The sequence below is a fragment of the Triplophysa dalaica genome, chromosome 13, assembly GCF_015846415.1.
Source record: "Triplophysa dalaica isolate WHDGS20190420 chromosome 13, ASM1584641v1, whole genome shotgun sequence".
NCBI classification, from domain to species: Eukaryota; Metazoa; Chordata; class Actinopteri; order Cypriniformes; family Nemacheilidae; genus Triplophysa; species Triplophysa dalaica.
This window is the reverse complement of record NC_079554.1, coordinates 9941270-9958578: the sequence shown is the minus strand read 5'-3', so window position 1 is coordinate 9958578 and position 17309 is coordinate 9941270. Positions and strand designations below refer to the sequence as shown.

The 17309-nt window shown below is 37.6% G+C and overlaps 1 protein-coding gene across 1 annotated transcript in view; it reads left to right on the top strand.

The window, feature by feature from the left end:
- The window catches only part of prkchb (protein kinase C, eta, b), a 15494-nt gene extending 1085 nt beyond the window's left edge, over positions 1–14409 (top strand). Inside the window, exons 2-14 of the mRNA XM_056764645.1 lie at positions 2822–2885; positions 2979–3138; positions 3226–3260; positions 3673–3749; positions 3831–3963; positions 4065–4198; positions 4287–4418; positions 4582–4755; positions 6429–6583; positions 9924–10062; positions 10160–10348; positions 12909–13055; positions 13285–14409. Of these exons, the coding sequence (XP_056620623.1) occupies positions 2822–2885; positions 2979–3138; positions 3226–3260; positions 3673–3749; positions 3831–3963; positions 4065–4198; positions 4287–4418; positions 4582–4755; positions 6429–6583; positions 9924–10062; positions 10160–10348; positions 12909–13055; positions 13285–13473 (1728 nt within the window). The 3' untranslated portion in view covers positions 13474–14409. The remainder of the gene's footprint in view (positions 1–2821; positions 2886–2978; positions 3139–3225; positions 3261–3672; positions 3750–3830; positions 3964–4064; positions 4199–4286; positions 4419–4581; positions 4756–6428; positions 6584–9923; positions 10063–10159; positions 10349–12908; positions 13056–13284) is intronic.
- Positions 14410–17309: the final 2900 nt, after the last annotated feature.

The following is a 17309-nucleotide window of genomic DNA, read 5'->3' as shown; positions in this document are numbered from 1 at the left end:
ATCCCTGCTAAAAAACCCCCAAAGAAAACCATTAATGAAATTCTAATCGGAATTGTGTTGGTTTTAAATGGAAACTATAATGGTCTCTGATGCTCCTTACTGGTAGTGTGTTGGGTTTTCTTAAGTGAAGGCTATATGATGGATGGGAACCAATAGAACACCAATAACTCTTAATGGAAAGAACCAAAACCCACTAGACCATTTTGTAATGGTTTGTAACTGTGATGCTGTTCGTTCATATAGTGGTTGTTTCACGATTAGAATGTATATTCTTTATTTCAGCAGGGTTCACATATTTCTTATACCACAAACAATACTTTAGATTTTCCCATTGAACTGTAATTTCTATATAAGTTAGACAGATAGAACCCATCAATACCACATAAACAGCCTATTTCCTTGTAGCTGCTGATATACAGTACATGAGGGTCTGACTCTTTCACTTGTGCAGTAACTAGGTCGTGTGCACAAAACCACATGTTGCACCCCACCATGCATCGCGGAAACTCTAAGAGACGTACCTGCTGTTAGATCTTTAGTTAAACTGTTTGAGCTGTGATGAGTGGTTTGATATGATCTTGTTCTTCTTAAGCTTTAGTCAAATAGCTAAATGGTGGTCTAAACGGATTTTGACAGTTTTAGCAGTGATGGATGCGGATAGCCGCAAGTATTTTCCCAGCCCTGTGATGAATTATCGTCAACTATATACTTTACTCATTTGGCCTGGATAAAAAGGGGGATTACCAGTATTTTGTCCTGGTCCTTTTTTGTTGTTTACTTGAAAAACATGCCTGAAATGACACATTAATGAAAATCCAGTATGAAGCTTTTTGGTATGAAAGAATTTGGTACAGAATATAAAAGTTGTCATTATATTTACGTTACATTAATTCATTTGGCAGATGCTTTTATCCAAAGTGACTTACAAGTAGGAGAACATTTAAACATTTTGTCAACACGTTAAGCAGTACCGTTAGTTTACAAAATGATGATTTCCTATAAGCCTCATTTGAATGGCATACAAGCTTTGGTTATAATATTTTCCATTGCACACATTGTCAAGTTCTCCATTCACTGACATTCAAAGAGTTACTAAACGTGTGATCTATTTAAAGGTAAATATTATACCTCATTTATCTTATTTGTTTTCATTACTCATTTAGAACACTGGGTAAAGTTGACATGTACAGTATGCAGTTTACGTAATGTTATTCTCACCAAAGATATGCCATATATACGTGTATGCGTGTCTCCCTGCTGCCAGCAGTCACAAACTCGCATACCATCAGTACAAACATGCTGTTCAACTAGATTCCTCTTTTTGTCCATTTTACCTTCTGTCAATCTCTCACACGCCGTCTCGTACATCTTAAGTTGCAGCAAATTGTTGACATGACTATTTTTCGGTGTCCGGATGACCTGGTTGAATAAAATGTATATTTTACATTTAAAAAAACATGATCTCTAGGGAGGCTGTATACGTTTTTTTTATACTTTATATATTCTGTTAGTTCACAAGGGCCCAAATGTCTAAACAGTTTTTAAAGTGCTTGTTGTGTTGTTGCTGGTGCGTGTTATTGACTTGACTCCCTGGACCGGATTGACCGGCTCTCCCTGTCTCCCTTGCGTCATGTTACGAGAATTCCTTTCAGAAGACATACAGGGAGACAGAATAACTGAGACGTGATAGATTGACATTAAGAGGAACATGGCGTATGATTCTGTATATGTTATGAAGTTTAACGCAATGTACCAAATAAGCTTACATATGCATTTAGGATTACAGGACTGTTACATGACTGAGGAGTAGTACAAGTTCAAAGCCTTTTCTTATATTTCAAATCCGTAGTCTGTTGTGACCTATAATGATATTCATGCAACCACATCCTCCGTTCCACTCCAAAAAGAAATTCCGTCAACTGATCGTGTCATGGTTCAACATAAAGGTTATCAGCTGAGTGCACAAAAGTCTGAAGCTTCTTTAGAAATCTTTTGAATGCTTTTTATTTATATTTTTTTAGTTCGTCAGATGTCTGTTTAAACAGGTGATACTGTATAAGCAACTGAACTTTATGAACATGTGTTAACATGAATTATATAAAAAATTGTTTATTTCAGTTTGCCTTATTGTGTTTCAGAAACCTTTTTTTACAGGATATAAAACCATGTCTACAATACATCAGACCCTCCTTATTTTTGTAAAAATGTTGTTATAAAGTAATGATGTGATTTTTTTATCGTATTGTCAGTAAACACAGTGACTATAGTAAGATCACAATGCTTTAAATAAAAATGTAACAATGCTTTAAATAAAAATGAACAACACCACAATGTATGTGGTTATTTTCTGCCAGTACTTTATCTGTTTATCTTATGGACATTTTCATTAAAAGCTGCTGTAACTCAGACATTTTCAGTATATCTCATGTTAATCTGTGCTTTTATTGAGAATGGCTCAATATGGAACTGAGGAAAATTGTAACATAACGATTTTTCATGTTCGAAAAAACTCTCCAAAACCTAAAAAATACTACCTAATACGTCCGACTTGTTTGTTGCCAAGTTGACCATGTCAAGCATGAGAAGACAGTACGTTTAACATTGTAAAGGAGTCAGAATGCATGAAACACTGTTACACATCTCTTTTAATGTTAAAACACAACAAAATGCAGTGGATAATTTTAAATACTGGTAAAACGACTGTAAAAACTTAATTCGGAAAATCCCTTCATATTCAAACAGTACATAGTTTCCTGTTTTTACGTGTTTTTATGTACATACATACATATATATATAGTTAAGTTGTTAACTTTTCTTCCAGGTGAATCTTGAACCAGAGGGAAGTGTATATGTCTTCATTTCTCTCACCGGCTCATTTACAGATGGTTAGTTGTTTTGAACAAGCATTTTTTTCTTGTATCTGTCCCTGTGGCACTCTTTCTCACCTACAATTTACATGAACTGCCTAACTGTTCCAGATAAAGCTGTAGATATTGTAATCAACAAGCATCGAGAATTCACCAGAAGGAGGCAGAAAGCTTTAAAGAGAAGAAAGGTACATCAAGTCAATGGCCATAAATTCATGGCAACCTTCCTCCCTCAGCCTACATTTTGCTGCCATTGTAAAAACTTCATCTGGTGAGACTTAACACAAGAAACAGATCCATGAACATACAAACAGAAATTCACTACTGTAAATATTCACTAATTTGCCTTTTTTTGCAGGGGTGTGTTTGGAAAGCAAGGTTATCAGTGTCAGGGTGAGTGTTGCTGCTATGTTAGTGAATTACCAATTGTATTCAAATGTTTTAATGTATCCTATCAATGATAAAGTAGTCTAAAATAAACCTGATTCAAAGAGACTTAAAAATGAAACACCTCTCATCATTCATTTACGCTCACATTCTTTAAAACCTGTATGTGACTCTTCTGTGGAACACAAAAGAAGATATTGTGAAAAATATCTTGCTGGGTTTCTGTCCATACAATGAAAGTCAACGGGCCCAATATTGTTTGGTTACTAAAGTCCTTCAAAATATCTTTCTTTATGCTGTACAGAAAAAATAAAGTCATACAATTTTAAAATGACATGAGGGAATTTTTATTTTGGGGTGAACTAGTCCATTTAAGAACATTCATATGAACATCATTGCTTATGTCTCACTTCTCTAGTGTGCACATGTGTGGTCCATAAGAAGTGCCACGATTTGGTTGTAACCGAGTGTCCACGTATGAAGAAATCTTATGAGGTATGGATGTGTGTTGTCTACATGAGATCACATGAGATTATGTCATCAAAGCAGTTTCCTACATGCACACTTATTTATCAGGAGGGCCAACCCCAGGGATTCAGCATCAACCTGCCGCATCAGTTCAGAGAGCACAACTACAAAGTTCCCACGTACTGTAACCACTGCGGATCTCTCCTTTATGGAATAGTGAAACAGGGTCTTCACTGCAAAAGTAAGCACATGTTTAGCTGAGTTATTGGTGAACAGCTGAAAACACCTGCTTTGTGGTTAAACACTGTAGTTGTGTTTTGTGTTTGCCATGTATTGATTCAGTTTGCAAGATGAACGTCCATAAACGCTGTAGGCAGAATGTTGCACCAAACTGTGGCGTGAACAGCGCCGAGCTGGCCAGCAAACTGTCAGAGATTGGTTTACAAGCAAGCAGACTCTCCGTGCGACAGTCTCAAGTAACTACTTTAGAATTGTCTCAAAAACTGTCTTTCGTTAGAAATGTACTTTTTTAAACTTCGTTTTTTCCCCACATTTTTTTTACAGAAGCACATGACAGAAGTCCCTCCAAAAAGCTCTGTTAAATCGACAAAAGGGGAGCAGGAGGAGGAAACTGTTACTGTGGGTTTGGAGGACTTCAGTTTCTTGCAGGTGCTGGGAAAAGGCAGTTTTGGAAAGGTAAATGATGGTAGTTTTAAGGAGAAAATGCTCTGCAGTGGTGTTGACCGATGGGTATTAAAAACATTACAGACTCAACTTAACAAATTCAATTTTCACAACAGGATGTCTTTAAATATAAACTGATGTTATATATAAACATGTTATACACATGTGTTTGTAGGTGATGCTGGCCCGTTTGAAAAGTGACCACAGGGTCTTTGCGGTGAAAATGCTGAAGAAAGACGTCATATTGCAAGAGGATGATGTCGAATCGACCATGATTGAGAAGAGAGTGCTGGCTTTGGCCCACCAGCACCCATTCCTCACACAACTCTACTACTGCTTTCAGACCGCCGTAAGAGTTCGCAAACACACCAACTGTTTGCACACATCCACAAATCAGATTCAATGTGGTTATGAGAATTTTATATTTAGTCATTTAGCGGACGTTTTTATCCAAAGCGACACATTGTCATCCATTTTCATCTCTAACACACAAGAATGAAAGTGTTGTGGAAATTAGGTGAAGTTGTATTCACCTATCCAGGAAACCCACTCCTTTTCGGCAAAACCCCCTTGATATTATGTACTGTAAACTGATCGGGAAAATTGGTCTAAATTCCAGAGCTGTTTTGCTTTTTATCTTTAATCTCCTGAAACAGGTAGTGGTGCAGTTTCAGTACTGCAAGTACTAATCTAAAATGAGACTTGATTACACCAGTGGCATGAGTTAGGGGCGGGTAGTCTCGCGTATACATTGAATGTCTGGAACTTATCGCCGCTTTCTTTGGCCAAAGCCCGCCATATGTCATATGACTGAAAGGTAAAGCAACCATCACGTTCCGTTTTGTGCAGGGTCATGTTTAGAGGCGTGGTAATGTCCCCGCAGTAATAGACCGGTGTACATTCACAAACATGTCAAAAGTTAACAGCAACAACAATGATTATGGATTTATGCTGTGAACCTTGCATACTTTTTAAGCGTTTAGTCGATCGTGATGAATTCACTACAGCTTACTTCTTGGATCAGACGGCTCTGTGTTGTTTCCAGGCGTACACGCATGTCTTCCGGAAATCCTGTGAAATTCCACCAATCAGATGACGTCTTCGAACGTGCTGAAATGTTTCAAGAAAAGTGTGCCTTATGCATCAGACGTTTAGCCAACAGTTCATTACCCTGATGTCTGTGGCTGAGACTAGGGGCGGGGCTACCTATTTGTTGACAAATGGCCAATGAAATGTTTGAAAATTGTCATTACTTGCCCTACTTGCATAAATCACAAGTTACTTTTAAAAGAACATCATTTACTCACCCTTTTATCATTTTAAACACTGAAGAAGATATTTTGAAGAATGTTGTAAACTGACCCGCATTGGTTTTGTGTCAATACAATAGGGGCCAGTGCTGTTCGGTTACCAACTTTCTTAAAAATATTTTCTTTTGCATTCTGCGGAAGAAAGCATATCATAAACGTTTATAATAACATGAGGTTGAGTAAACAATGACATGAGGTTGAGAAAATAATGACAGTATTTTCCTTTTTGGGTATCATTTTAATATCCTTGAAAATCAGGATTTAAAAACATGCAACCCTCTGTTACTATTATTTGAGTAATTCAGCACTTATATAATGCTTATAGACCAATTGGATTTGAAGTCAAGAGCTGTTGCAGACTATCGTTTATAATATTTATAGCCACTTAAAAATTGCATTCAAAAAGTGTCACCGTTGCAATACCAAATCTGAACAGCAGATGGGATCACTTCATCAGTTACATGAGGTAATGTTCTGCTGTGACTGAAATCTGCAGTACGTACATACTGTAGTCACACCTCACAGAGTTGTTGAGTAATGTGGGAAGGAAGTGATGCAAGACCTCTGTTGACTTACATATACTAGTTCTAAACTTTCACACATTTAAGCGTTCACTCCACACAAATATCTATTTAATATTTTTCTCTTCCTATTCTGTAACATGTGAACTATAAATGAATTGCGGCACACATTTGTTTTATTCATATCTCAGGAGCGGTTATTCTTTGTCATGGAGTTTGTGAATGGTGGTGACCTCATGTTCCACATCCAGAAGTCCAGACGTTTTGAAGAGCCACGAGCGCAGTTTTACGCCGCTGAGATCACTTTGGCCCTTAGATTCCTTCACTCCAAAGGCATCATTTACAGGTCAGCCATTTTGTGTCTCATGTAACACACTAGTGTGTCTACATATGTACATACAATTGCTCTAAAAAATCATGTAGAACCATAGTGAATATCCTTGTATTTGTCTAATCCTTAAAGATGATGTAACATAAGCAAGTTTCTCCCAATCTATTATTAATCTTGAGTACTAAATACAGTACTATTCCATACTTTGGATCTTCGAAGAGTATTTAGTTTGATCAAATTTATAAAAGATAAATACAGCTGTACGATTATTTCCGGAAAAGACTAAGCCTGGAGGCATGCAGGGGGGCCGGAACTACAGCGCGAGCACATAACACATCATAACATTGATTCACTATAAAATTTGTGTTGTTTACGTTATGCACGTACATGCCAATCGCCCCAAAAACTGACATCTAACTTAATTTTTACTTACTGCATGCGGTAAGCATGAATGCATGAAATAGCATGTAACCTCATCTTTAAATACTTTTTATCTCTGGTGGAAAGTTCAAATTCTATCTGTCTTCTGTCCATCTTATCTTTCTCTATTGTTATAATGTACATGCAAAAAGGAAAGAATGTATACAATTCATAATGAGCATTCGTCTGCTGCTATTCACACCCCAATGTTGGTGCCCACAGTTATTCGCTTTTGAGTGCATGTGAGAAGGATCTTATCTGCGCGTGTCCTGGCACCCTGTAGTCTGATTTCAGATCAATCTTCCCGTACATCATGAGCTTACTGGCTGTAATCACATGACCTTTGCCTACCTGAATAAGCTTTCCAATCAACCCTGTAATAGAGCCTAGCCCGACCCGAAAATAAACAAATCACTCCTATGAGGCGTCTGGTATTTACGAGCATTTCTTGTCTCAGTGAACTCTGCTGACCTCTTGTCATCCGTGTGATCGCACGGCCCCTTTTACAACCACCCTCACATTTCCTTTCACTTTTATTGACCAATTATGTAGATTAATTACATTAACGCTATAAAACAAGGTTTCAGGGGCTGTAAGGAGATGTGTTTTTTTGTCTGAGGACTGTCTTTGAGCATTTACAGTTGGGACATTTTGAGGGAGGACCCAAGCTGACGTCATGGGCAGCTCATTCCCTGCCTGATATAGAATGCAGCTATTATTACATAAGCTGTTTACTCAAGAGAGAGAGAGAGAGGGAGAGATAGTGCCCTGCACTCAGCTCTAATTTTACTATATAATTCAATACACATATTGTAGATTATTCCAAATAAATATTAAAAAGGATTTTCATGCCTTGTAACAAAATGACATCTACTCATTCGCCAGATGCTTTTATTCAATTTATATAGTGCATTATCCATGAGTGAACCCACACATTTGCACTGCTGTCACAATGCCATACCATATGAGCTACAGCTATTGCTTTTAATGTAACATTGAATTTCAGATTGATCTTCATAGGTTTTGCTGGGGCACTTATCACAATCCTGGGTATTAGCTAAGCAGTACAATGATTGAGTGACCTGAGTCAGTCCTTTCCACCTTCACCTAATTTACCCCTGACCTTATATAAAATGCGTCTGTAATGCCGTTTTAATCTGCCTCTGCTTTAATCTGAGGAGTGACAGTATACTGACACTGAAAATGCATTATACTTCAGGATACTGTACACTGAGACCTCATGCAAAGGGCTGTTGACCTCTTAGATTGTTTTATTACAGCTGGTTGGCAAAAGAGCCTTTTCCTTTAAAATTCCTGTTAAATTTTTTTATTTTTATAATTTATCATAGCAGTTGATCTTTCTAAACTGTTGCAGCTGCAGCGGACTTTGGAAAGTACAGTGTTACTAGTACTGTATATAGAATTATTATAGCTACACTCCTAAGTGTATATCCCAAGAGCAAACGCAGTTCTATATGATCTAAATAATCTTCAGGTTGGGCTGAAATAAATATTTTCCAGATTACAGGCTGTGTAGTTTTACTGCCAGTTCTCCAGCTGCAGTTTTGCTCTGTGGCAAATGGCCAGGTTGGTGCCACGCTGTCATTTTCTGCCAGCACTCCACCATTGCAGGCGTGAGACTTGGCATGTCTCATCATTCGTGCTCTAGCGATGATGAAATACACACAAAGACAATTTGTTAACTTTTGGTCAATTGTTTTTAAAACATTTCTCTATTAAATGTATATAAAAAATGGTTTAACACACTTAACACATATTTTTTTCATATTCATTTGATTCATCAATTATTTCCGTTATTCACAGCATTGTCAATGTAATGTATTTACTTCACTTTAGTTCTTTTCATGTACACTATATTCATAAATTTAGGGTCATTTTTTGTATAATCTTATAAAACCGTATGATCTCATAGCTTATGTTCTTCCTCATAAAATACAATAGTTGCGACATTTGGAGGTTTGTTATTCCCAGATAACCTAACAAAAATCTTTTCTTTGACAAATTAAATATAAATATTTATTTTAATTACATATATATGACATTGTATTTACAAACAATTAAAACAAATAGCCTGTTTGTGACATTTGGACATCATTTCATACCTTCAAACCAAAAGTAAACAGTTTGTCCTTACGAAAGGTCTACATTCGGAAAAAATGAGCTAAAAAATAGTCAAGTTTTTCACATGTGGCAAGTAGTGTTGTAAAAAGAGGAAAAATGTACAAGCAGCTGGCTGTTATCGCGAAATAAGCCCCTTCAGTGTGATATAAGACCCTCCGCTTCACATCGGGTCCTGATCTGATACATTATCCCTTACTTAATATACATAGTAACATAGGTGTACCGTGTTTGTTTCAGAACACTCCATTCAAAGCCCTGTGTCATAATCATGAACATTTAACAACATTGTAATATATCCACCTGTGAACCGATAGTCACACCCAATTTCCTAGCGAGGCTATGTCACAAGGAAGCTGTTGATCCAGTTAATGTGTTTCCATCGGGTCAATCATGCCTCTCTTCTCCAATGACAGTAGAATTTATCCTCCTCGTTTTCATTTAGCCTTGTTCAAGCTTGCAGGCTTTGGTGTTGCATGCCGTGTCAATACCATTTGAACTGAGCTAACCCCAAACTTTGTCAATTCCCTATTTATGTGTTAGATGTGTTTTGTTTTGTGCATGTTTGCTTTTCCACTTGTGACTTTCTGAATGTGTTTATTTTTGTATTGCTGCAAAGTGTTTAAAGATCAGTACTTTTGCAGTACTTTTGTGATATCGTAAAACCAAAGCAGTCAAAAGATGAACTTGAATTTCAGGATCTCTTTAAAGCTGCTCTTAGAAGTCAATCTTTTGTTTTAGGAGGTTAGCGTTTTTTCAGATTTACATTGGTCCTGTCATGTGTTTTCCCAAAAAGGGACCTGAAGCTGGATAATGTGCTCCTGGACCGAGATGGCCACTGCAAACTGGCAGATTTTGGCATGTGCAAAATGAACATTTCAGAAGGAAGACTAACTAGCACTTTCTGTGGAACTCCAGATTACATTGCACCTGAGGTGAGAACTTCTGAGGGATTGTGGTTAACACTTATATGGGTTCGCTATTCCCAGAATGCAGTGTGTGACGATGTGTTATATTGTGTTTCTGTTTTAGATCATCCTAGAGGAACCGTACGGTGTTTCAGTGGACTGGTGGGCTTTTGGCGTGTTGCTGTACGAGATGCTGTCAGGTCATGCTCCATTTGAAGCAGAAACTGAAGACGAGCTTTTCGAGTGTATCCTCAGAGAGGACGTCATTTATTCATCTTGGCTCAGCAATGAGGCAGAGGACATTCTTAGAGGGGTGAGTCTATATCTTTTGTCAGAAATATTTTTTGTACCTTAGTACTGTCATACTCATCCCCAATCTGTTCCAGGTACTGTCTTCTGTGGAGCACAAAATTAAATTTTGACAGCCCAAGTTATCATTTAGCTTTCTATTGTTAAGAAAAGTCTGTTTATTAAGAACATGGTTTCTTGCGTTAGATATATGAAAACCATGTTGAGTAATCTTAAACTTCCCTTTTAGAAATTTCGCATGAATAAACCACCTCTTCCTGTTACATTTTGATCAGTCATCACATTAAACAAAATAGTTCTGCTGCTTTGAAGCTTTTATGGTCAAACGTGATACTGTGAGGACATGGTAAAATGTTAAACAAGAAAAGGTCTAATTTCTCACCCGAATAACCTCAAAACTGACTTAATTTGAAGCTCTTCTAGTGGACGTGTCATTTGTGTTTTGGCAAATGCAGTCAAATGGCTCCTCTGAGGTGTCTTGGCCAGCTGTTTACTGTGTGTAGTCGTACAGTGTTGGCAGTCCCCCTGTTAAAGCAGTGTAAGTGAAAAGATAATATTCAGGATCAGGTTCACAGCTGACTGGATCTCAGTACAGCAGACTATCTCTGCCCTCTGTGTTATTACATAAACTATAGGCAGACACTGTAAACAGCAGTGACGTGCTTCGCGCGGTGAGACCATTCAGAGCCTTATGAGTAAAACCGATTGGCTAACTGAATGGCCCAGTTAATAGACTGCACACCGCTGTATGTAATACACTGAGATCTGATTGGCAAGGTCGGAGATAGCGTCGTGATCTCTGCAGCCTTATATTTAACCTCAATGTTCAGTATCTATATGGAAAGATCTTTTTAAGATAGATAACAAGCTAAATATGCTTACCTTGCAATGTTTGTGAGTCCTGACACCACCTTTGTTGTTTGATGTGATGTGAATTTCTTGTTCCTGTTTCTTTTGTTGTTGGTGTTCTTGTGATGGTGGTATATTTTACTCTGCAAATGAAGAGTTAAAAAGGTGTGTCATGGTATTGGGATTGACATCATGTGACTGGGGTAGAGGTCTGTGGCATTAGTGGAGGATAAACAAACTGATAGCTCACACAAAGCTATCATGTGGTGCCTAAAGATAGTAAATTGCATAAAGAAATCACGAATCCACATGGAGGAATATATGAAAAATCAACTTTGGTTCTTTGTGAAAGAAAAATAACATTACTTTTGACCATACAGTGGGTCGATACATTAAATGCACTATTTCTTTAAGACAAAAGGTATTTGCACACTGGTTGTCAAACATAGTGGGGCGTGTTTATAGTTAAAAGCAAAATGAAAAATGGATGGTTAAAAAAGTAAGTTTTTTCTGGGAAATCATATTTTTGGCATTCAGTTTGATATACAGCTGCAGAAATAAATTAAGAGGCCATACCAATTTTTTTGTAGTGTTGCCATTCTGGCCCGGTGGATGTTGAATTTCATTAAAACCAAACACCAGGAGTGACTTCAAAACAGCAAAGTGATAGACTTACATTATGACAAGACTCATGTGTTTTCCGGAGGGGAGAACCCAAGTGCAGGCAAACAGGGGGATGAAGGGGATTACAGGGAATTTATTATACAAAAAAAAAACACTACAAAAGGACAAAACAAAACCCACAAGGGGGAAAACAAGACAGGATTGATAATAAACTAAATCAAGGACACTGACTCACTCGGCTGGGAAAACAAACACTTTGTACAACACTAAAACTAAACTTACAAGACAAGAGTTGACAGGAACAAGGAACATGGGTCTACAGGTTACTGATACAAGAAACAGCGTACTTTCTCAGGGAATAGAGTACAGGGAATAGAGTACAGGGAATAGAGTACAGGGAATAGAGTACAGGGAATAGAGTACAGGGAATAGAGTACAGGGAATAGAGTACAGGGAATAGAGTACAGGGAATAGAGTACAGGGAATAGAGTACAGGGAATAGAGTACAGGGAATAGAGTACAGGGAATAGAGTACAGGGAATAGAGTACAGTACAGTACAGCAACATCAAACAACCCAAGAGCACAAGACAATAGACAAGAGGATGCTTTAAAGGGAAACAAACACAGGATAATTGGCAAGGGACAGGTGTGGGTAATGAAACACTAATGGGAAGGTAACAAGGAAACGAGATGGCGGGAAACACAGACAAGACATGAGAAAGCACATGTCAGCCAATATATAAGCAAAGCCATGTCTTTCTCACACCAAACCCAAGGGCTATGCCATGACTCCTCTGCAAGACAAGAATAAACATGACATGATAGCGGAATCAAGACAACATGAAAATTGTGATAAAAAATATTATTCTTCCCAGTTAATCAAACAACATGCTTTCTAAATCCTGTGTGCACTACCTACACTTAGTTGTACCAACACTTAAAGTAGATAATATCTAGTCATACTGCTCAATCTTGTCTTGGGTTGCTGTGCAACAGCACATGAAAACTATGTTCAAGTGTGCTCATGCCAAAGAAGATTCAATATCTTTGAACTATGAACCTCAATGAGTGCTGTTTGCTCTCTGCTTAGTTACTCACCAGAGAGCCGCCCTGCCGGTTGGGTTGCATGCCTAGAGATGGAGGAGAAGAGGCCATCGCTGCACATCCGTTCTTTGTGGGACTCGACTGGGAGAAGCTGAGCAGACGAGAGATCGGACCTCCATTCACTCCTCGAATAGTAAGTCAAGCCTACCTCACCACTTATATTTTTACACATTTGTCATATACCAAAGTGATTTAAGGTGCAAGATGTACATTTGATTTGTTTGTGTGTTTCCAAAAGTGTTGCATGGCCACGTGCTTCTGGGTTGAGCTAGAATTCACATGCTGAATTAGTTTATTGATAAAAGATGTAAATCCAATGCAATGTATTTTGATATTCCTGACCTTTTTATTGTATTCTGTAGGAATCTATTGAGGATGTCAACAATTTCGACCCTGATTTTACGCAAGAGGAACCCTCTCTTACGCCCATAGAAGACGGACTTGTCCCTTTCAACGAGGACGACTTTAATGACTTCACTTACACGGCACCAGAACTGCGATCGCCCAACAATAAGCCAGCACTGCCTTGTTTATTAGAAATACATGGATAACTAGTTTCAATAATTTGGCTCATCGAAACGCGTCTAAATCACTGCTTTCCAAACAAGCATATGTATACCAGACGCTGGCTTCAGAATTAAAGGTCAAATATGTCAAGAATTGTTTGAAAACATTGCAACTCATTACTTCACAAGGACTATCCTGACCAAATAAATGATTTGTTTTGTGTATTCCAAAAAGAACCAATGCTTTTTGAAGTGTGCTTCGTAATTCATGTACGTGAAGCTTCACTTGTATAATATGTTTGTATAGTACACAAGCCGAGCTGTGCAGTGTTCATTTGGTATTTGTTACTAGGATGATAATATTTGTATTCATGCAGTTGCCAAGTGCTTTGTTTTGCAGCTTTGTTGTGAGCATGGGAACAGTTTCTCCTTCCAACTTAATTCATTGTAACAACGTTAAGTTATATTATATAAGTTGTATTGCAAACTATAAAAGGTCTATTTTATGAACTGTGAAGAGATATTTGGTTTTCCAATCTTGTATTTCACTGTCAGTTTGTTTGGACAAAGATTGAGGTTTATGTAAACCTCACGTGACAGTGTGGGCATATCATATGTTCATTACATTGAATTATGGATCGACGGAGCTTAACCTGTGGCATGTGACAGAAGCGTGAAATTTTAATGAGAAAACCAAAAACACGCATATCCTTTACGCCTCAAAGGAACAGCAGAACTGAGATCATCAACCTATCAATTATTCATTATCATCTATTCATTTGCTGTTTTCACGAACTCATCCTGTATTTAAAGGCCTAATGCACTGGATCATGTGTAATGTGTATCAGTGCTGCAGTGTTAATGGGGTCCATGTGTAAAGACTGTGAAGAGTAAACCACTATCATTTAAATACGATTCACTCATTGTCAGCCCGCTTTCATATCAGCAAGTTACTAACTTAGATAAAATACTTTTAAAACATGTTGATAAGAGACTTTCATGTGTGCATTCTTTTATACTTCATTGGCTTTAGAATTAAGCAAGGTAATTTCTTTGCTTTTCAAGTATTGTATTGTTTGATAACTGATGATTTGATGGAATTACACAATAGCAATTTTTCTTGCACTGTTTCCCCAAACCAGTTACTGGAAATCCATTGTGAAAACATACCATGACTACTAGATAAAGGCACCGATAAAAATCTAAATAATGACAAACATATTTAGCACATTAGTAAATTTGTTTGCTGTACATTGTCTGTCAGCAGACCTGCTATCTGGTTACCAAGTCAGGTTATTTTTAGTATATTCATTCAAATTTTTTCTATATTTTGACATTTACCAGTGCAGGTCATATGACAAGGTACTCAACTCTTGATTCGCATTAGTCTGTGAAATATTTAGTCAGGTGGTCTGGTGAATTTCCCAGTTAGGCTTATGGTGTTCAACTGCCAACAACCAGCCATGTCTGGTTGCGAGGTGGTTTCATGACTCATGCCATTTATTGAGTCAGCACTGCCGAGAAGTTCATTGAGTTCCTTTAGTGAGAATGTGCCAGAGGTATAGCAATTGCTGTGTTAAAATTCTAAACTAACGTGTATTGGCAAGTATACTAGACTCCTACTGGAATGAAAGTTTGTTCATTTTAGATTTTTGGGAATGCTATGAAAGGGCTTTACTATATTCTGCAGGCTTTGAGCACAGATCCAGATACCTTTCTGGGATATATGGGCTTGTTGGCAAAATCTTAATTTGGAGTTCAATGAGTTATTCTTTATTATCTGTTATATCTTATAAATTTTACATGTTGTGCTGTTTTTAGAAACGCCACTACAGTAGTATGTAGTTTTTCATGTAATATTTGCTATAGATGATAGATTTTTTTCTCTAATTTGTGTATAAAGGGAAACACAATATTCACAGTGTTGTTGTACAGTATAACACAAGTTTATTTTTTTTCCTTACTCTCCCTAAAACGCAACCTGGTAATTCTTGTTATCTTAAATGACAGAGAGAAAGCCTGAGCTTATTTTTAGACACGTAAAGCCATTGACAACCCACTTTGACAGGTGAAGGATTTAACACCTGCAGCTAAAAAAACTCCTTTGATCAAAGATGTCAGGTGCTAGTTGACCAAAATTCAAGCCCCTGTGATTGTTAAAACCATATGCTCCTGTGGTTTTGAACATACAAGCAAACATAAAAAATAGCTCTTATCTTCTTTTTAATAGCTGGTTTAAGTACATACTGTATATCCACTTTACACAAACCTCTGTAAAGATTATTTCCTTGACTCTTTTTGATTACCTGAATGCACCCAAATACAGCACTTCACAAATTTCCTAAGCTGCCTGGCTTCCATGGAAATTAACTGACTGCCTAGAATAGATTAGGTGTATCCAGTCATGTGCATACTGCCATGGATAACGTCCATTCAGAACAGTCGGTTTCATTTTTAAGATTCTTGTTTTAAGAAAATAAATTACCATTTACCATGTTTGCAAAAAACAAGTTAAGAGAATTCTCAGTCATCTCATATCAACATGCTAAATCACTCTAAATGTTGGGTTATTTCCTTGTGTTAAAAATGGACAAACCCAACCCAAAGAATGTTCAAATTTGCCTCAACAATGAGTTTAAAAAACCCAGCATTTGGGTTGATGTATAACCCAACGGTGAGGTTTGTCAATTTTTGACCCAACGATTGGTTGAAATAACCCAACATTTTTGGTGTATTGAGTGTATTATCATGTAATTCATTAGGCTAATGTACATCTAGCTTTTCTAACAGTAAAAAGCAATCACTGGCCTCATAACAACAACAAAAATGCATAGTTTATTAACAGTCATGGAATACTGGAGAAATGACACGTGTTCTTTTGGGATCAATTACAGCATTATATGATTAGAAATAACATTTTCTAGAAAATAAGTGCATTGAATTTACATGCATTATGCTAGAACTAAATATCTGGTGTTCACCACCAGGATGAAATTTCACACCCCAGGAAATTTCCATTCAGTTAAAAAAAATTGCATCATCAACACCAGAACTTCTCAGTAAAACCATAAACTACCTGACAGTGTTTAAAATTAGAAAGTAATGTCTGTGAATGAATGTTACCCTGATTGACGCACAACATTATATAAAGTGTAATGGCTTACCCCTTTTAGGAAAACGAACAATTGTTCTTTTATAGTAAGGGGTAATGTCTTAAACATGATAAAATTCGTGTTATATTCGTGTATTGGTGTTATAATCCCACCAATTCAGCACAGCACATTTCCCACGCCTTAGGCATGACACAGGGAGCAGTCAAGAATATGATTAGGGTAAAGTAGGTCTGAGGTTCACTGGGTTCGTCAGGAGCCGTCCTCTGTGTTTGGGGGATATTTATTGCTATTATCAGAGACATCTCATGAGTTGCGTGTCTGATCCCACTTTCATCCCATCCATTATCCTGAGTGAAAGATGCCTATTGGTGAGGTGCTGCTGATACTGCTGATAATGCCCTTTGTATGGTTCCCATCAATGTGACACATTCAATTTCCAAGGAGAAAGTAAGTCTGTGGTTTAAATCAACTCGCATTTACCGCGTTTCCAGCCATACCGAATGAAGGGTTGCCTTTTTAGCAAGTTAGCCTGGCCCTTTTGGGGGATGGCATTTGCTGCCCCTCTCTTGGTCTCTACTGCTACAGCACAAGCACGAATGCTGCGGGATTTGCTGGGTTTGAACTCCATTTGTGCCCAATTTATGTTATCCTGGAGCCTATCCAGCAGCCGCTTTGTACATGCTTTGGTTGTTGTGATGGTTGTCATGTCATCCATTTATGCCTTGATTGGAGGTAGGCGCAAACTTTTTTTTAAACTCTCTCCTCGAA